Source organism: Elgaria multicarinata, chromosome 2 (genome assembly GCF_023053635.1).
Source record: "Elgaria multicarinata webbii isolate HBS135686 ecotype San Diego chromosome 2, rElgMul1.1.pri, whole genome shotgun sequence".
Lineage (NCBI taxonomy): Eukaryota > Metazoa > Chordata > Lepidosauria > Squamata > Anguidae > Elgaria > Elgaria multicarinata.
Genome location: NC_086172.1, coordinates 67,129,494 through 67,152,589, shown reverse-complemented (window position 1 = coordinate 67,152,589; position 23,096 = coordinate 67,129,494). Strand labels below are relative to the sequence as shown.

Sequence of the window (23,096 nt, the reverse complement as noted above, 5' to 3'; positions counted from 1 at the left end):
AATCAATTTATACACCACTTACCATATCTAAAAATAACTCTTAAGGGTGCAACCCTGTGACGTGGGCAAACTTTTGGGACTGTGGGAACATTTGGCAATTTGAGAAAATGTCTTGGGCACCACCACAAAATGGCTGCCATGGGAGGCATGGCAAAGGATAAATAATGCGCCCAAAAGACTGAGTACAAGGCAGAGGTGGGGTCTGAGCCTCAACAGACTAAACAGCTCCTTTGAACCCATAGTTTTCAGCACCAACAGAAGCCTACTTCACAGCAATCCCAGCTGCCTATAAGAAAATACGGTGTGTGCTTTTTTAATATGGGAGGGGTAAGGCACCTTGGTGGGTGCAAAGAAAGCTGTCTGGGGGTGCATTGGTGCCTTTGGGCATCATATTGCCTATCTCTGTATTGCATCATCTTACTCTTATTTACCCTGGTATTTTGAATGCATATAATGATTCTGTGTTGTTTCTGTAGGTTTATTTACTGCCTCTGTTTATGTTGCTGTGAATGATGTTGCTTCAGCTTTTGGGCAGTATAGACATGTAACAAATAAGTGTTTATTCTACTTCTACTCCCTGAAATCTGAATTCGATGAAAGGCAGTATAAAAATGTTTTAAATTAAAGAAAAAACATGGACATAAACCATGGTGATGGCACAGGCAGCTCTTTCTGTGGTGTGCAAGTTGCAAAGCATTACCTTGGAAGTAGCTGTCTTTGGGAGTGGGGAAGGGGCAGGCGACATCACTTGTTAGAAACCTGTATTTTCTCTTCCTCTTTCTTTCCACTTTCTGCCTCTCTCACACAAACGTTTTTGGGCATCTTCAAAAATGGAACTTCCAGTCCTATTCTGGAAACTGTCAAGCCCCCTAATTGCTGTTTGGAAACCAACTGATACTACAGTCTGCAACAATTACCAAAGTGACGTCTGCAGAGCCGTCCTCTCTCTTTCCCTCCTCCCTCCCTCATCTTTCTGAAATTCAACAGGAGCTGCTAGTCCCTACCTACCCTCTTCTGAGCTCTATCCACTTCCTCAGAGAATTGTCTTACGTTCCGGAACGTTTCGTAGCCCCATTACCCCTCTTGTTTGCTTTTAACTCTTCCGACTAAGGAGGAAACGATTGTAATTGCTGTTTCTATAATAGGAGGGCAAGACGAGGTGAATCATTTAAGGGCTACAGGGGCTGGAGAAAGAAGGAGAGCGAGAGAAAGAGGAGGCAGAAGAACTGCGTTGACAGGGAAGGTGGCCTGAGCGATCGAGGGATCTGAGGAGGGAGGAAGCCCCCCTGATCTTAGCACAGGGCGCTTCCCCTCTTCCGCACGCACCGAGCCTCTCCCCCCCCCCCCCCCGACGCGGTTCTTCAGCTCCCGGCTTTTCCTGCTCCTTTCAGGAAGTCCTGCTAAAGCTGTTTGCAACAATGAGAATTAAAAGGGGTTGGGGGGTGGGGTCAGTACTGCTGGTGGGGACACCCTTCCATGAGAGCCAGTGGCAATCGGGTTCCGGGAAAATTGACCTGTCATCTCAGTGTATCATTCCCACCCACCTCGGGTGGGTTTGGTCCAGGGGTGTGTGGATTGTTGGTTTTTTGTTTTTTTCCCCCGGGTTGGGGAGAAGGAATCACGTGTGAAACAAATAAGAGAAGGAGGATCGCGGGCGAAAGCTAGGGAGGGGTGAGAGTGAACGACCAGAAAGCAGGTCTGAACAATAGAGAGCGAGAAAGAAGAGGAGGGGGTGGGCACAGCGTGAGCCGCCGCCGCCGCCGCCGCTGCTTGCTGTGTGTGCGCGCGTACGCCTTTGGGGAAGAAGAGGAGGAGGAGACCCCTACCCCACAGGGCTGGCAGCAGCAGCACCCAGCAGACACACTGGCAGGGATGGGGAGCGCCTAGGCGGGCTGCTGAAGGCTCCTCCATCCCTCCCTGCTCTTCCCCACACGCCCTCCGTCCCTCCCTCCTTCCTTGTGGCGTGTGTGTGTCTCCTTCTCTCTCGCCCCTCTCCTCTCTTTCTCCACCTCCTCCCCAACTCACTGGATATTACCCAGCCGCCGGGATCGCTGCTGCTGCTGCTGTTCCTGCTGTTGAGCCTCCTTCTCCCCAAGCCTAGCCATGAACCCGGCCGAGGGGGCAGCGGAGGAAGGGGCAGTTCCCGATTCCGAGGTGGATGCCTTTTTCCGAACAGGTAAAAACAGAGGGGAGACGGCGAGGAGGGGAGGGGGCGGGGAGGGGAGACAGGCTGGGCTGCCAGCGCCCTGGCGAGACCTGGAGGCGAGATTTGGTGATGTGTTGTGTATCTGGGGGATGGTTGACGCTGCGGCGCGTGTGGTGTTAGATTCCCTTTGTTTTGGGGAGGCAAGGGGAGATTTTTTTTGGGGGGTGCCCCTAATTGGGGATCCCTATTCTTGATTCCCACCCACCCCCGCTTCAGATTCTCTGTTTCTTCTCTCACCCTGCATTGTTTTCCCTGGTTATTGCTGGCAAACGAAGATGATTTAGTCTTTTCTCCCCTCCTCTGGCACGACGGGCGGGCAGGCACTTTCCAAGCAGAAAGCTCCGTCTCCATGCGAAACGGTGCTTTTTGTGTGGTGGGCTTTGGTTTATTTCCACGGATATGGAACAGGCGGGGTGGGGGGAACTGTTGGCTGTCAATCAGTTGTACAGGGCAAAACAGACTGATGCTTCTCTCGTTCTCTTCTGCTGGTGTCCTTGCCTCTGTGTGTGTGTGTATTCTTGGGCTTGGTGACTAGTGGATCATCATAAAAATCTGATTCTGCTTTTCGCATAGGAACGGCAGGATCTTCGATCACTTTTCAGAAAGCAAGAACAGCCTGGGTTGCTTGCAACCCACCCATCCATTACCCCCACCCCCAAATCCTCTGTTTTAGTTCAAGGTCTCTAAAACATCACTGTAACCTTCACACTTTTAAGCATAAAAGATGAGATGAAGGACTAAATGATGGGGTGGGTGGGTGTGTTTTGTAGACTATGAGATGCTGGCTTTCCAAGCACGCTTCTGAAGCTGATGTATAGATTGGGTCTGGTGATGGAGCCAGAGGCTTAAATATTAGCCATCTTTGAGGTGCTGCCTCCAATATTACGTTACCTTAAGGCGAATAAGAATTGTGGGTGGGGAGGAGAGTACTCAACAACCATAATTAATTATTGTGGAATGGAGATCCCTTTTGATTCCCCTCTCTTCCTACTCTTACAAGTACCAAGTCTGTTCTGCTTTCAGCCACTGATTTATGAGATTTTTGTAAATACAACAATATTCCTCTTTTTCTTACACATCTTACTGTAATATGTATTTCTTTGATGGTCACTGATGAAATATTCTAATAATCCCCTCCTTGTCTTCTGGCACCCCTTGTGCCCTTCGTTAACCCAGCAGAGCTGTGTGGAACTCAGTGTGTGTGTGTGTGTGTGTGTGTGTGCATGTGCATGCAAGTTTGATGACTCAATTAGTGTGGATTTTTGCCCTAAAGGTATGGCCTTACTTGCTATGAACTTTCCAGGCAAGTCCTTTAGAAGGTCATCATAGAGGACATATCAAGATACAATTCAGTATCAGGGGTATTGGTGTTTGCTTTCTAGTTTCAAAGGAAGGGGCTAAAATACTGTAAGAGTCTGAATGCAAGCAGCAGTATGTATATATGAGAGAATGCAGCAAGAGGGATGATGGTAAACACGCATGTACACAGGCGAAGCCCATATGTTTGCTCTTACATTATGTTCTTAGCTCTGATGAAAGTATGAGAAAATTCTCTTGCCAGTGTCTCCCAGTTCCATTAGCAGAACTCTAGTGGGGGAAGCATTACAGGCAACTTGGTGGAGTCTTAATTAAGGATTGTAAAGGATTAAATGCTCTCTTTAAACTCTGTAGTTTAGAGGGAGGCTTGACCCTTCCACACTGGGGCTGTTTTTTGCTCCTACAGCTACTGCTGCTTTGCTTTTCCAGCTGCCTTTCCCTCCTGCTTCAGTTCAGCTCTAATCATCAGTCATGTGGAGTGTTCCTCCAGCCACAGCAGAACAATCGCATCATCACCCAAACTTTTCAAGAAGTTTATTCCTGCAGATCCATGACAGGCCCCTTGGCTGCCCTCCATGGAAGGCTGCACCCCATTTATGTGAATATGCTTTGATCTCAGAGGATAAGTATAATAAGGTCTGACTGCATGTGTATCTCATGAGCCACATGGTGCTGATGGATATTTGCATGTTGATACCTTAACAAGGCTACAAGCAAAGCAATTATAGATTTCTCATAGCCTTCTAGTGTGCAAGTGCCCTTGGGCCATGAATGGTTAAAGGATACTCTTGAAACCATTTTCTCTTGTCACACCACACCCCCTTGCCTTTAGTTCTTATAAGATCATTGACTGTTGCATTTTCATTGAAAGGTTATATCTGGGTTTTGTTTTTTGTTTTTTAAATTTAAGTAACTGCTCAGCAACACTTCTTTTGCAAAAAAAAAATTCTGCTAAAAATAACCCTCTGATCAGATGTTTCCTTTTCTGACTGCCCCACCAGAAATTTTAGACCAAAATAATCTTGATTATGATCCTGTTTAGGTGTCCTGTGGATTTCCTGGAAGTTTTCTTGGCATTCAGATCCATTCAAAGAAGCAACTAGTTTGAGAAGCTTCTTTTGCAATCTCATGTATGGGGTTAAGTGTAAAACACTGATTCCGTTTCACACAAGAGTTTGTTATTAATTCATAGACATGAAAAAGCATCATTTGTTTGCACTGAAAACTTAACTCAAGCTTTTAAAATAATACAAATAATGCTGATAAAGAAAGAGAGAAGAGAGACAGAGAGAGATCTGGGCTTTTGGCTGTGAGCCTGAACTTGGCAAAATCAAATAACTCTTATTGGAAAAAAACCATTTATCTAGGGAGATTTCTTGTTCTATTTGTCTCTTTTCTTTGTGTATGCTTGTATTGAGAGTGCTTAGAGTTGTTATTGCCAGTGTTAATGGATGCCAGAAAGTTGGGGGTGGTGGTGGTGAAGAGCAGAGCAAAGCAGTCAACAATGTATTCAAGGAAGAAAGTCTAGTACAGCGAGCATTCATGAACAAATAAATGCCCTGGTTTTATCCAGTAATTATAGCAAATGAAAATTTCAACTGATATGAATAAAAAGGACTGGAGATGATGAATCTATAGCACAATACTTCGATTTTGAGTCCTTTCTTGAGATCATAGTTTGCCAATTGCTGCATGCTCAGGGACCATCCTATTCTACAGAGTGGTGCAGTGGCTGAAAATGTGTGTTGCCCCTAGGAATGCACAAGCATCCTAAGACTTGATTTTAAGTGTCCCCGCTGAAAATTTGCAAATGTTTGAGGTTAGTCACCTCTGCTTCTTCCTTCCTTAGCTCCAAGGCCCAGAAATTTAACTTGGAGCAAGAGAAGAGTGCAATGGCAGGTACTCCCAGGACCTAGCAGATAATATTTTCCTGCTAAAGAATCTGGCTTCAACCCCAGTCTCTATAGAAAAAGACACTCCATTGGGCCTTTGAAGAGCCATTGCATTTGCTGCCAGCTTCCCATGGTCCAAGATCCCTGGACCTTGGGGCAGGGAAAAAAAGTTTCAGTATCAAGGCAAGCCCAGCCCAGTTTTCCCTACTTGTTGAAGGCTTTGAGCAGGGTTGTGCTTACCTCACTCCTTCTTGTCTCAGTTCTATACCACTAGTTGCCTACAAGCTCTGTAGTAAACATATGACAATATAGCAGCAATTTATGGAGCATTTGCATGCTAGCATAAGATTATATTAAAATATGCACATGTACATATTACATCCATGTGATAGATGGGAAGAGACCTGTAACATGACAGCATGGATATATGTTTAGTTATTACAGCTTGAAAACATGTTTCTTTTCCTTTTGAGTGAAACCACAGGCAAACATTGTACCATACATTTTTTAAAAAATGGTTGGGTCCAGATAAAACCGCTTTGGGGGCTGTATGTGGCTGGTAACGTGTTAGGACATGCACCATTTGTAGGAGCACTATCATATTGCCCTCTGGAAATTGTAGGTTAGTTTCCTCTACCTGGCACATAACCCATAACACCAGCCATGGTGAAGAGCCGCTTGAAAGTTCAACTCTCTACTCCGCACCCTAGCCCAAGCACACCCAGGAACCGCCTGCATGCAGGAGAGCGACCACATAAAATGTTTCGAAGAAAACTGATTGATCGAATTAGAAAAGTTACTTGCCAAGCAAAAGGCTGTTGAGTCAAGTAGTCTGGTTACATATTCATGGCAATCAATGCGAAATAGAACTACCTTCGTAGGTTATGTAGTTTCACAGCAGGCAACTGAAGTTTTATTTGGATTAAGAAATTAACATTAAAGAACTTCTGTGCACGTGTCTACAAAGCAGCCAACTTTGGGTGCCCGATCTCTCAACCATGGTCTATGCATATGCAGAATTTAATTTTAGCTTTGAAAGCTGTCGAAGAACTTTTGGGGAAATGGTGCTCAATTTGTAATACAACTAAGCATTATGAAGTAGACTGTCATGTACTGAATCAATTAATTATGAAGTTTGGCAATGTCACTAATTGGTATTATTATTACTTTCTAGGACTGAATCCTACCAGTGAACCCAGGTCCTGTGTCTATTCCATATTAATTACTTTTTATGGTTTTACTATACTTCAGGGCCAAACTACATGTAATATCAAACACATACTTGCATTTAACATGCAGTTAAAAATGCAAATAATATCAAAGACCAGAGGCCAAGAGGTGAAGCAGTAATCTCCCATCACTATCTTCTAGACATTTCCCCTTTATGAGAAAGCATTGGAGACACATCATGTTGCTGACTCCTATTCCAGTCAAGTGGTCCCAAAGGATAGCATGGTTAATGGTATCTCCTGTGCAGGTCATCCACTAGAGTGACCCCAGATATTTTCTGTCCCATATGTAGCTAAACTGGATACCGGACAATAATCTTTCATGTTGGCTGGATCTAAATTTGCTGTCTTTAAGGCCTAATCTACATCAAGCAAGATATTGCACTATGGAAGTGGTATATAAAAGGCAGGAGTCACACTACTGCTTTATAGCGGTATTGAAGTGCACTGACAACTGTTGGGGCCCATTGATACATACCATATACCACTTTCATAGTGCAATATCCTGCTTGGTGTAGATTAGGGCTAAGAGAGGTCAAATGACCATCTCTTTCAAGATAGCAGGACGTCACATTTCCTCAAGGAAATCTTCTCCGAGGACCACACTGACAATCCAACTTTGGCTGTTTTAATGAACTAGGATGGACAAGGACCATATGATGGGTCTTAAACCTCCAACAGTTTGTGTGAGTCCTCAGTTTGTAAAGCTGGAAGGTATCCATAACCACCAGCCTAGGTGGTTATGGATACCTTTTTTGTGTTCTTGATACATTAATTTCTGACTGTCATAACTATGAAATCACATCCCCTGCTACCTGACCCGTTTAACTGGAGATACCATGTATTGAAACTTGGACCATCTGCATACAAGGAATGTTTTCTATCACTGATCTGTCTTCTCCCAGCAGCTCTCAAGGATTTCAGTAAAGGTCTTTCCCATCATCTGATACCTCATCCTATTAACTGGATATGCAAGGAACCTTCTATATGCAGAGTGTGTGCTTCACACTGAGCTATAATCTCTCCTTTAATTAATGCAGAGTGTTTCCATAATGACCATATCAGTTTTCAAAATAAATAAAAATTTAACAAATAATTCGGGGCACTTTTACCAAGCATTTGCTTTACCACCATGAATAAATCCTCTGTGCCCTTCTACCCAGCACTCTTCCTCCCTTTTGGCCTTAGCCAGAAACCAGAGAGCTTCAAGAGTTGCTGTTTAGAGCACTGCAACACCAGCATGTCCTGCTATCCTTAAGCTTCCTGCTTTCCCTGCTGTAGGCAGCAGTAATTACCCATCTGTAGATTTATTTATATTTTAGCATGTTCTCCGGAGATGTGGACTGAGGTGTCATCAATATGCGGATGATACCCAGCTCTACCTTTCCTTTTCATCAAACCCAGGTGAGGCAGTGACTGTTCTGAACCAGTGCCTGGGCACGGTAATGGACTGGATGAGGGCTAACAAACTGAGACTCAATCCAGACAAGACGGAGGTACTGTTAGCGGGTGGTTCATCTGTCCGGCGAGGTGATGTTTGCCCTGTCCTGGACGGGGTTGCACTCTCCCTAAAGGATCGGGTCCGTAGTTTGGGGGTGCTCTTGGATCCAGAACTGTCACTTGAGGCACAGGTGAACTCAGTGGCAAAGAGCACATTTTATCAGCTTAGGTTGATATACCAACTACGCCCTTATCTGGACAGAGATAGCCTAGCTACAGTTATCTATGCTCTGATAACCTCTTGCTTGGATTACTGCAATGCGTTATACGTGGGGCTGCCTTTGAAAACGGTCCGGAAGCTTCAGCTGGTACAAAATAGGGCAGCAAGGTTATTAACAGGGACTGGCCGGCGAGATCACATTATGCCAGTCCTTTTCCAGCTTCATTGGCTGCCAGTCCAGGTCCGGACCCAATTCAAAGTGCTGGTATTGACATTTAAAGCCCTAAACGGTTTGGGGCCAGGTTATCTGAAGGAATGCCTCCTCCCATATGTACCTACCCGGACCTTAAGATCATCTACAGGGGCCCTTCTCCATGAGCCCCTGCCAAAGGAAGTGAGGCAGGTGGCTACTAGGAGGAGGGCTTTCTCCGCTGTGGCACCCCGGCTGTGGAATGAGCTCCCCAGAGAGGTCCGCCTGGCGCCTACACTGTACTGCTTTCGTCGCCAGCTGAAGACCTTTTTATTCACTCAGTATTTTAACACTTAATTTTAACTTAAATTTAAATTTTACTGTTTTAACTCTGTATTTTAATCTTATATCAACTTTGCTGTGTGGTTTTATCCTGGTTGCGCTTTTTATACTGTATTTCGTAATTGTGTTTTAACCTGTTGGGTGTTTTATTGTGGTTTTAATTTTTGTGAACCACCCAGAGAGCTTCGGCTATTGGGCGGTATAGAAATGTAATAAATAAATAAATAAATAAATTCTATCAACTTGAACAGCTCTATGTGCCCATAGAAATGTCAAGAGCTGAGCAAGGTACAATCAAAAGAAAGTATACACATTTTTTGCACAGAAAAACATAGGGAGGATGCAAAATTGCTCTAGAAGAATTTTGCAAGTGGCAGTATACCCAGAGATTCCTTGAAGTCAGTTGCAAAACCAAAAACATATACTGCACATGCAGTCTGGTTATTAAGCTGGGACTGGTAGGCAGTGAATAGTTGCTAGTGGATGCCTAGGGTAGTTGAAAAAGGCCTTCCATAGTTGGGAGATAATCTAGGTTCCCTGTTCAGACATTATGGTATCAGGGAGGCCATGAATACCATAGTTACTATGTTTGCAGTACAGAGAGAAGAACCAGAATTTGAATGAAAGGAGCCACTTTGGTAAAGAGTTCAGTTATAATTAAGATCATCTACGATGCCTGTTCTGTCTACCACACTATAAGCATAGGACCTACAAGTCTGTTTACATTCTGTCAAGTTGGGCCCAATACCTCTATGGCTGTGTTTAGATAATCTAGGATAAATATTATATTCTACATATGAAAACTTCACATTGCAATGATAATTGGGATGGAAGAGAAATTACATAGTTGAGTTTTAAAGTGGATATACCTTGTTCATACCTCCCAGAACCAAACACAGACCTAAACACAATTTGCGGTCAGAAATTCATACATTTCCGAGCTTGTGATATATTCTATGAAATAAAAATGTGTTTATTAACATCCACATGTTTTGAAAATGTGCAAAGAAATATGTACACTTATAAAATGGACACAGACACACTTCAGTCTTTGTGTGCAAACCTGCGTACAGAAATTCATGGATTTGAAAAATGCACACAAAAATGTGTGCATATTTCTTTGCAGGAAAGAAAACACATACGGAACTGGGTTGGAGCAAGCTTGTTGGTGAAAATGAGAACCATGTTGAAATCAAGCTTGACAGATCTGCCCGTCCCTAATTAAGATATATTTTTATTTTTAAAAAATGGATTAAGCTGTAGCATGTAGCTCATGTTTTACCAGTGGATGACCACCCAAAAATATTATTTTATGTGAGTGTTTAATTTTATTGTTTACACACCTAGGCTTTTGGGACATGACAGACTTGAGATATGGTAAATAAGAAAACAAATTCTATTTCTTTTTATGTGACCCTAAAATTATTCAAATGTTTTAAGTGTTCTCCAGGTTAGTTGGATAAATAGGGCTATATGTGGTGTTTCCCATTTGAAGACAGAATCTAAATTATTTTGTTGACTCTTACAGTAGGAAGTTATGTTTATATTAAAGGAAGGGGCTTTCTTCCAATACTTGCTATTGCAATAAAAGTTCTGTAGGGGAAAGAATCAGGGTATTTCAAGAATTTCTTTACTGTACCTTTGTGAAAGCAGACGAAAGTATCTTTTGTCTAACTTAAGTATTTATAAAGAAGTGACAGAGCAATACAATACAAATCCACAAATGCCAGGAAAGAGCAGTGATTAGTTCAATATATACAGAGTAGGAGGGAACTGCTTCATTTCTCCAATGACTGTTATGCTGTTGAAATTTAACTTTGGATGCATTTGATAGGAAGATACATGATCTACTGTTGGTATTTTCAGTTGGCGAGTGGGAAATTGTTGTTCTTTTTTAAGGCAATGAATTATTCTCTTTGTGAGTTTTCTTTTCTTATTACCATCCACCGGTGTGTCTGTCTTTGGTTATTATTCATTTGTGCACAATTGATTGGCAGTTCTATTACTAAATAAGTTGAAAATGAATGATTGGCAGTGGACAAGTTGTTTGATCAATAGAGGCTCTTGAAATTATGTCTGCAAAGAAGAGTTCCTTGAGGCTGAAGAACTATATGGCTCTTAATAGGATATAGACATTGATTCAATCTGCTTGTCTGTGGTGGTGGGCAATGTTTTTCATGATGCCTTTACTTCCTTGCTTTCAGACTTCATAATTGATCAGGTCAACTTTCATGATGAGCATTAATCAAGGAGGCTATGATCTGGAATAGATTGTCACATTTTGGTAAGGAATCTCTGTATTGATCTGAACATTGTGGCAGTTTTGTCCTGCTGAATTACTAGGCACACACAGACACCAAATGTTGATAAATGAATCTGGAACATTGTGATGGTTTGTTTGTTGGTTTATTGTCATTTGACTACCTAGCTTAGCAATTTAGATTCAAGGTGAATTGAAGGCCATAGGGTCACTACAATGTTTCCTTGTTTCCCAGCATTACATAGGAAATTTTTCATATGCAGTCACTGAGGTTAAATGCAGAAATGTATTTACCAAAAGCAAAGGATGTGTAACGTTTCCTCCCCCCATAAAAACCTTCATTACAGGCATTCTACAGATGACATAACTGTGGTCAGTGAAAGTGCATACAAAGGGCAGTGGGTTTGACATAACTGTGGTCAGTGAAAGTGCATACAAAGGACAGTGGGTTTTCAGTGGCAGACCCATCCCCAACCAGCATGCATTCAGTGATTTTCTTCTGGTAAGACTACATGCCTACAACTGTAGGCATGTAGTGTACTTGCTGTGTGATCTGGAACTCTGGAAAAGCAAGTTTCCAGTTTGCATATAGGGCTTTCTCTATGCATACAGTTATATGGGCATATTGTCCCTGGGGACAGTCAACTGTAAGTTCTCCACTCCATGCCTGTTCACTCATCCATCACATCTAAGTTATCAGAAAACAACACATCACAAGTGATCTTTTGTAACTCTTTTGACTCTTTCCTCTGAGGTGATTCTCTAAATCCACTTTGAATTTTGTTTAACTGAAACCTACTGATAATCTAGAAATGTGTCTCTCTGAGAAATTTCTGCTGTTCTTAGTGTAATTATTTTTAATTCCTTTCAAAGCTCTTAGATGTTTTGCAGGAAGAGGAAGAGGAAATCTTATGTTTAAATTTATATTCCACTCCAGGTGAAGTGTTAGTGGTGATTCTAGTGACTGATAATAGCATCTGGAGACATGGTAGAAGGATAGCCTTACTACAGGCTTTGATCAAGCCTGTCCACATAATGGGCATTGCCTCAAACCCATAATAAGAGCAAGTGTATTATTAGGAAAGAAGTCTGCTTTGAGAGAAATTTAGTGAGCTTGGCTTTTCATGAACAAAAGAGAACTTTCTTACAGCTGAATATAGCTAAGTACAGCTCTAATGTATACCTGGATTGAGTGAACAGATTGCATAGGTGTCAGTGTAAGTCAAATTGGACAAAAGAGTGATGTTTTGGCACCATGTAGGTTTTGAGGAAGGCAAATATTTTAAGTACAACTTTGCTTTTCAGAAAAGTAAAAGAAATAATTACACACCTTTCAAGGGAGAGGAAATTTTCCTATGGGACAGGTGTGCTCGGTCCTCTTGCAGGCACCTAACTGCCAGAATGAAGTATTTTGTTGCTTCAGCTGCTGAGACTTACAGATTCAAAAAAGTTTCAGTATAGATACAAAACTGCAGTTTTTCTGAAGTACTATGACATACACTTGTACAGAAACCGTTGGTATTTATTAATATATGAAATGAAAATAACTAGCAAAGTGCTAGATTTTAATAACCCAGATTCCCCTGCAATTTATGACTTGAAACATCAGCATGGCAGAGGGCCAAGTGAGAAGCATTTGTGATCATATTTTATTTGGATGAAGGTTCTACTTTTATTGTTATGGTAAATAAACAATTCTCATTTTATAGCATGGAACACAACCACATGGGATTCATTGCTTTCCCAGAGAGGTCTTGAAAGCAGAGCTAGAAGAATTGAATGCTGCAAAAAGACACCTAAATAAAGGAAAGGGAGAGACCATGCAGAGAGATCAGACTAAAACATAATGACTTGAGGATAGAACTTTGTTTTGTAGCTACTTGCATGCCAAAGTACTATATTTATTCAAGGAATTTATAATCCACTTTCCCCCTCCAAAAAAGAGTCACCCAAAACAGCTTAGAAAATATAAAAAGCATCAAAATAATAACCAATAATTTTACAAGAAGCTAAAAGCAGCAGCAAAGACAAAACATAGAGCCAAACTGAAGAATCAGTAAATAAAATTAAACAACTGCAGAGTCAAATGCTTGTTTAAAGTGTAATGACTTCCATTTCCAGCAGATAAAAAGGAAGATAACCTAAGTTCTTGGTGCAGGGAGTTCCACATATGGGATAGAGTCCTCTCACACGTTGCCATCAATGGCACATGCAAGAAGGTTGCAGCAGCTAATCTTAAAAGGTGGGCAGGTTCACTTGGGAGGAGACATAAATAATACATATATGGTGCAATCTAGGCACTTTTAGGCTGCAACCCTATCCTCACTTATCTAGCAGTAAACCTCTTTAGGACACAAGTAGGATTCCTCTGTTTGCCATTCATTCAGTTCTTTTAATAGGAAAAACAAAGACTCTGTGATTGGATTCTACAAGTACATTAGCCAAATCAGGGACTTAGCAATTACTGGCTGATAATTTTTCAGGAGAGACTGATGGCCGTATAGCTGGCAAACCTTTGTTCAAGTCCCATCTACAGTTTCTGGCATCATGTAGATAGATTTTGACCTCCAGTTCTATATGCAGAATATGTCTATTGACCTTTAAAGGAGATAAGCACATTCAGTCAAGGTAGCTTTGATCCTTCCAAACTCGGCCCAAATGTGGCATGGAGAAATCTATTTCTTGCATCTCTATGCATCTCTATGCTTAGCACTTGGAGAAAAGAAGTTGTATCTCAAATGAAAAGCAAAAATCTCTTTCAGTGGCCTTTGTGATCAGGAGCAACTTTCTCTTTTATTTTTCTACCGAAACAAAACTGCCGTAATTAGGCATACTGTGCTTTTTTTACTTCTTAAGATCACATCATGCTTGGCTGAGGATAATGAGAGGAAATTATCTTCATTTTAATAGCAGCAATTGGTGGGCTGGAGTGCTGTGGTCATTTATATTGTGAAAATGGTCTTGGGTGGGCGTATGGATGGCGGGAAGAGAAGTAAGTTTTGCCTTGGAGACTTGATGAATGTTCCTATACTGTGAATATCAGTAGGATGAGGGAATAGGATTGACAGCTTTCTAAGTGCCCTTGCTGCATTGTGTTAAACAGCAACCTAAACATGTAGAAATTAAGCATGTGCTAAAATCCCAGTCACTTTATCTCCCCATGCCAGGAAAACTTTCACATGTTCAATATTACATTTCAGACTGCTTAAAGCACAAGAACAAGATCAGCAAAAGATTGGCAAACTTAGGTTTAGGATAGCACTCTGAGATCAGTATTACAAAAAGTAGAACTACTTTTCAGCATTTTGTCTAGTGTGTTATATTATCTATTTTATAGCTATTATTTGTTTTTAATAGTATTTTATAGTATTTTATTGAATATTTATTTATTGCTTGACTATTTGTTTTGGCTTATTTATGCATTTTTATCTTTCATGCATCGTTGAGATGGCTGTACCCTTAAAGGTGGTCTAAATAATTTCAATAAGTGCAAATTATACTAGACTTTAATGTTTTGGAATAAGGGGCATGTGAATGAGAGACATCTGATAGTAGCTAATAGCTTTGGTTTTCTGGTAGGGCTCCTCTGCCACAATAGTAGAAGAAATTGGCAGGTGGACAGTAATAGTAGAAGAAATTAGAGATGCAGTTGGTGGTACACTTAGCATATTGGGCAAGTTTCAGAGTCAGTATGGATGGTGGAGTGGAGTCAGCATGGAACCCTGAAGAATGTGGTTTCTTTCGGGTAACATTCTGTGCCTTTCAGGTAGAGCACTAACATACCCAATGGAGCTTTCTGAGAACACTCTGTTCATATGCACTTGGAAGAGTGAGTAATGCGGGCACCACATAGTAAACTCCATTGCTAACATTAGAACTCCCAGTGCTGATGTTGCTTTTCACATGGCCATGCTGTTATTTAGCTGGCTCTTTCAAGATTTAGTTTACTTTTAATGACTCTGTGTCTACATTGTTGGCTCCTGTATATCCAATGAGCAGAAGTAAAAAGGAAGTATCACTGTATAGCAGATGAATTATCAAATTGCTAGTTTCCCATGGTTGTTCAACCACAGGCTTAATTATCCTCTTGTTTTTGTTCTTTCAGACATAGCCCCGAGTCTGGAGGCTCAGAGAGCTTTGAGTCTAATGAGGCATGGGTCACTCCACTAAAGGGAGGACCCCTGATGTGTCCCCTAAAACCACCCTGCAGAGCGCTGTCCAAGGTGCCATTGGTCTTTACCTTGTTGTGCTTCTGTTTACCTGGTATAACTGTCAACCAAATGTAATCCCTGCCTTGCCAGAGCCTCCAGAACATCTTTCTACCAGAACCTCCTTGAGTGACTGGTCATCTCCCCAGGTGCCCAACTCTAGCCAGGACACTACCTGGGGTGCAATGACAGGAAGGTTGCTAAGCATGTGGCAAGCCAGGACTGTGTCTGCTTGGGTGTGTCAGAAGTTATGGAGGCCTGCTGTATAGCTTGTATGTCTTCACTCAAGAATGATGTGGTGCCAGATAAACCAATGCAAACATTAATTGAAGAACAGTGAAATATGGACACTGTGACCACAACCAGCTGCAGTTCAGATTGCACCAGTCGTTGCCTATGTACACTCTAGTGCCTATGTAAGCATAGCACAGATAGTACTGGTGCATCTGATGCATCAGTGCAGCAGGAGCTTAAATTGAACTGCACCAGCACATAACCTGTCAGAATATGCTTTGTTCTTTTATAACACCTTTTTTTAAGAAGAAAGAAAAAAACACAATATTTTTGAATACAAGAAATATTTCTGTTCTATAAGTAAACATATCAGGCTTACCGCTATTGCTTGTATATTCCAGTTATATTATCTGAATTTCTAATTAAATAGTAAAAAGATCCTTGCCCGTCTTTCAGTGTGTAAGCACACCCACGCACCCCAGAATTGGACTTGATATGGTTTAGTGGCTGAAAACAGAATGCACACAGCTTAGTACAACATTAGTGATATTGTATGGAGTTACTGGCACAGATCCTGAGACCTGGAGTGTCCTGTGGCACTCCTGCTGTTTTAATCAGAACTGGCAGCCTATATGCGGACAGCAGCAGCAGCGGAGAACAATGGTGTCTGATTCTTATTTGTCAGCTTGGACAAAGGCCTGCTGATGGGTTATGGTAGAAGGGAGAGCACTTCTTTTGTATGAGGATACCAGCATGGCAGATGGCTAATTGGACATGATAAACCACTGGGGCAACCAAGAACTGGGATGAGAGGAGAGAGAAAAATGGAGGCCTGTGGGGATCATCAACTCCTGCTCCAACATGCTAAAGAAAAGGAGGAAGTTCTCTGTCATAGCAGTTGACATTAACATTTGTGTGGGTGTGGGTGTGGGTGTTGTGTTGATGTTGTTGCTTGGCCATATGTTATCTAGAAAAAGCTGGGGTAGGGGATTGTCTATTGAACACTCCTTCTCAGCCTAGCTAAAGTGAAAGCGTATTTCATTAGCAGCGAACAAATCTTATTACTGGATGAAAAGGTAAGGAAAGACGTCGTCCCCAGAGATGTCAGTTCAGCACTTAGTAAAATTAGCAGATCGGAGTCTTTGTCAGAGAACCATCCCAAAGATGATCTATGTGCAAAATGAAAAAAAGAACATTGTTGCACTGGCTATTTCAATGAGACTGGGAATGAAATCTGAACCAGAATCTGGGCATTTGATCTGTGTGGTAGTAAAATCAAGGAAGAAGTTATGTGGCCAGTCCATGTGTTCATATATTTCCCACTCCTTGAACTTCGATTATGGAGCCAGACCTTGAGAGCGTGCCTTAAACAGCTAGGCCTTTTTGCTATGCTAATGATTAATTTATCTGAAATAATGAAATGTCAGGATTAATTTTGAATTTGTTAAATTTATAAGGTACAGAAATTAATGTTGCTAGATACTTGGACCTGGGAGAGGAGTCTCTGGGTATATTCACATGAATCCTCCTGGCCTTTCTCAAGCAGAAGATAGGTGTCATGATTTCCATCCAGAGCCAAGTTAAACAGCACAGGTTTCAGGGATACACAGAAGAGTAGTTGAGGTCTTTCCAGGGTCGGATATCACTGAAACAAAGTCAAGGAGCTGGTGGGAAAGCAACTGGGACAGAACACAAAACAAGACAATTGCTTCCAGCAATCAAACAGCATCTCCGGCTTGCCTTATATTGGAATGCTGATGATGGAGTGAGATCAGCTGCATTGGCCTGCAGGTAGCTTCTGTCTGCTCGCGTGAATGTCCCTTCCCCAAACACTCCCAGGTTCAGCTGTTCAGCCTTTCTCCTCTATCCCAAGCGGAGGCAATCAGAGACACAACAGGTACAGTGGACAATGCTATCTCATCTTCAGTGTAAAAATAAGATTCAACTGGCAGTCCGGTTGGATTCTATGTATGGAATGAGCTGGGGCACCATCTTGTCTTTAGCCATAAGCAGCAAAATGATTTGAACAGCCCTGATGCTAGCAACTGACTATAAAAAAAATTAAACAAAGCATCCTCACAAGGTAAAAAAAGGAAACAAAGTAGGGATTGCGGTTTTCCAAGGATGGCGACTGTAGATTGGTTAACAGGGAAAGTAGGCGTGTATGCAAATTTTATATTTTCATTAAATTGATTAACATTAAAAGGTGCCCCCTTGTGCTACAGTAATTGGGAAGCAAGACAATTGCAGGGACTGTGCCATACCTACTATATGTCCTAGTTTACACATACTGCCTTCTGTCCCAAGGAATACGTCATAAAACAGCCAGCCTCTTTGAAACTAACTGCTGATGTCTTCATGGCAATTTAAACTGCCTGCTTCATCCCTGAAAAGTGGAGCAGGGAGCTCAGAGAATGATGCTAGCAGCCAGGCTCCATCTGAAGCATTCAGATAAATTCTGTCCGAAGAAGCAAGTCAAGCCTAACGGGTATAAAGTAATGATATTGTGAGCTTCGCGGGCCTGGACTGACAGCATTTGAATCTCCAGCAAACAGACCACTTTGTTTTGATTCATTTCTATTTGGAAAGAAGCCTGGGCATAGAATACCTCAGCCACCTATTGCAGAAATCTATTTTGCGTGCAGTCTTCCTAATTCTCCATTTTTTTTCCTTTTGAACTTTTAATAATGAGAGTCTGCTAGATAAATAATTATATTTTTTAGGTTAGCACTGCTAGAATTAAGTACTGTAAAAGCTCATGCTGGAAGTAATAAATAAATACATATGTTGCCTTTTCTTTAAAAGACAAAGCTAGTGTTTTTGGTAGAATCCATTCATGCTATAGCACAGTGTGTTTCCCAGACTGATGATAGTTGAAGAACAATCCCCTCCCCCACAGTCAGAATTAAAATTGGAGACATATTCCACTCTTACAGTTGAGAAAGGTTGTTTTTAGAGGCTGTAATTACCCATAACCAGAGTAACCACTTGCCTGAGAGATTCTGCATGAGTCAGTGGTGTGGGCGTGCCTCCAAACTGACGAAGGCTCTCCCAGGGCAGTGTCATTATGCACAAATAATATCAGAAGAAGCTGCTTTCTACCAAGTCTGGCTATTGGTCCATCTAGCTCAGTATTGTCTACACAAACTGGCACTCACTTGCCAGGGTTTCAGGCAGGGGTCTTCCCCAGCCCTTCCTGGAGATGCTGGGGATTGAACCTGACACCTTTCACATGTGAGGCAATGCAAAATCTACCACTGAGTTATGACTCTTCCCCCTTTTTTAATGAACGGTATACACAATGGAAATAAACGATAATCCTATATACGTAATGTATGCCCCCCCTGTTTTCACAATGTATTTTCTGTTTTATTTTGTTAATATTCACAATAAAAACAAACCAATAAACAACAACAATAGGCAGCCTCCTCTAAGAGTAACTAATTTTGCTGCATCTCTGCAACAGGAGTGCCTTTTTATTTTTAGAACATTCATTTTTAAAAAACACTTTTTAACCAACTTTTGACCTCTAAGAAGGTTTACAACAATAAACTTCAATGCACTTAATGACAGATCGCATTAAAAGCCGGAGTAAATCAGTTAAAACAAAAGCCATAGCTGTTCAAATTAAAATACACTAAAATTGTGGTGGAATAAAAATGTCTTAACCTCCTGCTTAAAAGACAGCAGAGAAGGAACCAGTCAACACACAGAGTTGGAGCAGAATTTCTGCTTCCAATTGAGACTGATTGGAAGAAGGCAAGGCCAGAATAGGGAAACTTTGAGCGTCATCAGTAGAGCATTTTATAGCATGCCAGTTACTAGGCACTCATGGATTTTTGCAGGCACTTTTCATGCCGGCATCCGCCTTCCATGCACCTCCTGTTCCTTCTGGTCACTTTCCCGTTAAAAAAAAAAAAGACCCCAGAAAATCCATTTTTTTCTTCTACAGTGAAATGTGATGCCATTTCCTGTTCTGTGCAGGAAAAGCAACATGATAAAAATGCCCACTGAATGGGCCATGTGGTCTTTGTTTACTTCCTCTTTCTTCAGCATCTGAAGAAAGAGGAAGCTGTTTGTCCCTATTGTGGGACAGTAACAAAACGATGGGAGGAAAACACTATTCCCCCCACCCCATCTGAAGAAGCTCATTGTCAGATCCTGCATCAGGATAGGCATAGTCGGGCCTCTTGCTGCTGCTCCTTTTTTCCATTTGCCCTTTCTGATTACATACTGATATAAGCAGCTTCCACTTGCTCACTTGCCTGTCCGTTCCGTCTGGGTGACAATGGAGAGTGAGGTTGTTGAACTGACTGGAAACTGTGACCACAGTCCTATCAAATTTAATTTAAAGCTAAGTGGAAATCTGCCAAAACATCCAACATTTTACTTTACAAAACTTTATTTTAGAAAACTTCTAAAAATTGAGATATTTATTTATTTATTTATTTATTTTATTACATTTATATACCGCCCCACAGCTGAAGCTCTCTGGGCGGTTTACAACATTAAAAATAGTAAACATTAAAAGTATACAATTTTTTAAAAAACAAACAAACATTAAAACAGTATAAAAGGAAGTTGAAAAGGAAAATCAAATGGTTCAAATCTCTGCAAAACACTTGAGGTTTACTCAATACCAGGATATAGAAGCCCCACTAGAATGTGAGCCACAGGTCAGAAAAGGTACTATAAAGTCCCAGAACTCATGAGCATGGTTAACAAATACTCCCAAAAATTAAAAGAACAAAGCTTCCTTCAGAAAATGTAAGTCTTGCCCGAAGAAGGAGAACAAAAAGGAACATAAACTTCCACACACACAAATGCAAGCCAACAACATGGGATGCAAAAAAGGGATTTTGAAGAGCATATCGCTAATAATATCAAAACCAACAATTAAAAAATCTTTAAATACATCAGAAGCAGAAAACTGGCTAGGGAGGTGGTTGGACAATGGAGATAAAGTACTAAAGGAGAATAAGAAGACTGTGGAGGGGCCAAATTAGTTCTTTGTGTCTGTCTTCACTGCAGAAGATGTAGGGCAGATACCTGTGCCTGAACTAATGCTTTCAGGAAGGCTGTCTGAGTTGCTGAGGCATATAGTGGTGACAAAAGATGAAATTCTAGACCTTATTGATAAATTGCCTATGGTTTATTTGGAAGCATGCTAAGACCTCATAGAGCTAATCAACACCTTTGGAAATTAGAAGCTATTTTCACCCATTCTTTCTGGAGAAAGTTGCTGTTTCTTTGCTGGCTAATGTTTTAAAGTTTGTTTTGGGGGGCGCCTTTGGGAATATTGGAGCAGCTTTGATATGAATTGAATAATTAACTGACTACATTTTCTTTTGCACTGGGAAGGATCTTTCAAAGCTGCTAGGTATTATAAAATACACCTAATGTTAATAAAGCACTCCAAAAATGGAAACATATTAAAAACACAGCAATATTATGTAAAATTATATGAATAATTACAGAATAGTAAACACAACACGTAAACCAAATATGCCCAGACTCCCCAAGGCTTGGATGAGTTAAATACTTTCACTTGAGAAGTAAGTATTGATCTAACCGTAGGAAGGAGTGTTCCTAAATTGAAGGCACTACAACTGAATCCCCCCACCCCCAAGATCTGGCACTAGTCTGGACTTAAAGGATATCCAAAGCAGAGACTTGCCTGCATCTACTATCGACAGTGCTTTGCTCTTTAAATTAAGTCATTTGATTTTGAAATATAAGAATGGATATGGGTGATTTGATGGAGATTATTTACTTTTTCAGCAATTTGGGGCTTTTGTTCTGGAAAAGTTATTAACATAGGTTTCTTTTATACATACAAGACAAATAATTCAGTAATCCAACTAAATCTAAGCCTGTTCTTAAAAGAAATGGGGTCACTTTGGAGTTGTTGCCAACTAATATGGCACTGTTACTATCACTGATTTTGCATCTCTGGTTTTTGCTTACTTTTCTTCTCAACATCAATCCTTGACACAGAGGCAATTGGTTTAACCCTACCTTAGGGGCATTGAGATCTGCTGTTTCCTGCCCCCCCCCCCCCAATCTAGATTGTTCAAGGATGGTGGAACAAAGCAATATTAGCACTCTGTTAGGGCTATGAACTATTATTCAGCATTGCTATTTCCACATTAGTTCAGGTATGGGGTTCCAATTATGCAGTTGCTCTACAATGAGTTGGCAAGTGCTCCTCATTTTCCAGAGTGATGAGGAGTTGCAGGAGTGTCACTTTGGAAGGAAAGATCTTTGGTGGCTTAAGGTGTTTTTCTGATATTTGCAAGTGTACAAGTAGAACCTAGAGGAAGCCAAACAGCACAGCACTTCTTCAAACAGCAGTTCCACTGGCCCCATGTCAGATCTTTAGACATTGGCACCCCTGCAACTCCAGATACATTTAGTTTACAGCTTGCAGTTCAGCTCTCTCTGCTCCTGTCTCAAAACCTGCCTCTATTGTTCTGTTCCCACACAAAGCTAGCTTACGTCATCCTAGCTGCAGGAGAGGTGGGGAAAGGTGAGTTACCCCAGAGAGAGATCTGTGTCTTTCCACTGAGACAGCATCAACCAAAACAAAAGGAAGGTATGGATATAGGTGATTTGATGGAGATATTAACTTTTTCAGCAATTTGGGGCCGTAACAATATCATGCAAGAGGCATCATATGTATGGTTTGGTGGTCAGGATGTAATTATAAGAAACACACAGGAATAATCCTTTACATGTACCTATACCAGTGTGGAAGCAACTGTGGACACAGCAGCAACATTACCACAAGAGAAGACTTCTTCCACAACCTGGAGCCCTCTCGATGTTTTGGACAACGAATTCCAGCATGCCATGTTGGCTTGGGCTGATGGCAGCAGTGGTGTAATGGTAAATTTTGTAGTGCAGTCACTCATCCTGGCAGCCCTCCTAGTCGCACCCCCAAGGAGAGTGGAAAAATGCAGGCAGCTGTGTTGATCCATATCAACCAATCAATTCTAGCAGTTTTCATCTCTACCAGGAGCAGGTCTTTGGTAAAGTCTTAATTGCCTATTCAAGATTAAGCCACCCACAAATACTTTGAATTACAACAGGGATAGCTCACAACAATATACTGTTGCTGGGAAATCCATTTCCCTAGTACCTACTGTGAGGATTGCAGCTAAGCTTAGAGGGAACAAGGAAGCCCGGGGAAAGGGTGGCAGGTGACATCATCATCCCTGGTGCTGTTACAACATTGGACTCCAAAACATCAGGTTGGGCAACAGGTTGGGGAAGGCTGCCCTAGAGGTATATGTAAAAAGGGGGGTATTTTGTGTCATGGAATGAGAAGGAATGTCTGGTTCACAATATTTCCTCCCTAAAATAAATGATAAAAATATTTCAGCTCTTCTGGTGATCAAAGATGACACTGCATTAATGTGTTTAACACTGGTTGGTTTATGATGTCTTCTTCAGTCATTTGGTACTTATTAAAGAATGAGGGCTTGCAGCCTAATTATCAGAAGACCAAGGTGGTGGTTTTCTGAAAGTGACCTTGTAAGCATCTTTGGAAGTTAGA

The 23,096-nt window shown here is 41.4% G+C and overlaps 1 protein-coding gene across 1 annotated transcript in view; it reads left to right on the top strand.

Annotated features, from left to right (window-relative positions):
- The first annotated feature begins 1,956 nt into the window (after positions 1–1,956).
- Positions 1,957–23,096, top strand: part of KALRN (kalirin RhoGEF kinase) — a 559,448-nt gene continuing 538,308 nt past the window's right edge. The window contains exon 1 of the mRNA XM_063116666.1: positions 1,957–2,176. Coding sequence (XP_062972736.1) covers positions 2,104–2,176 — 73 coding nt within the window. The 5' untranslated portion in view covers positions 1,957–2,103. The remainder of the gene's footprint in view (positions 2,177–23,096) is intronic.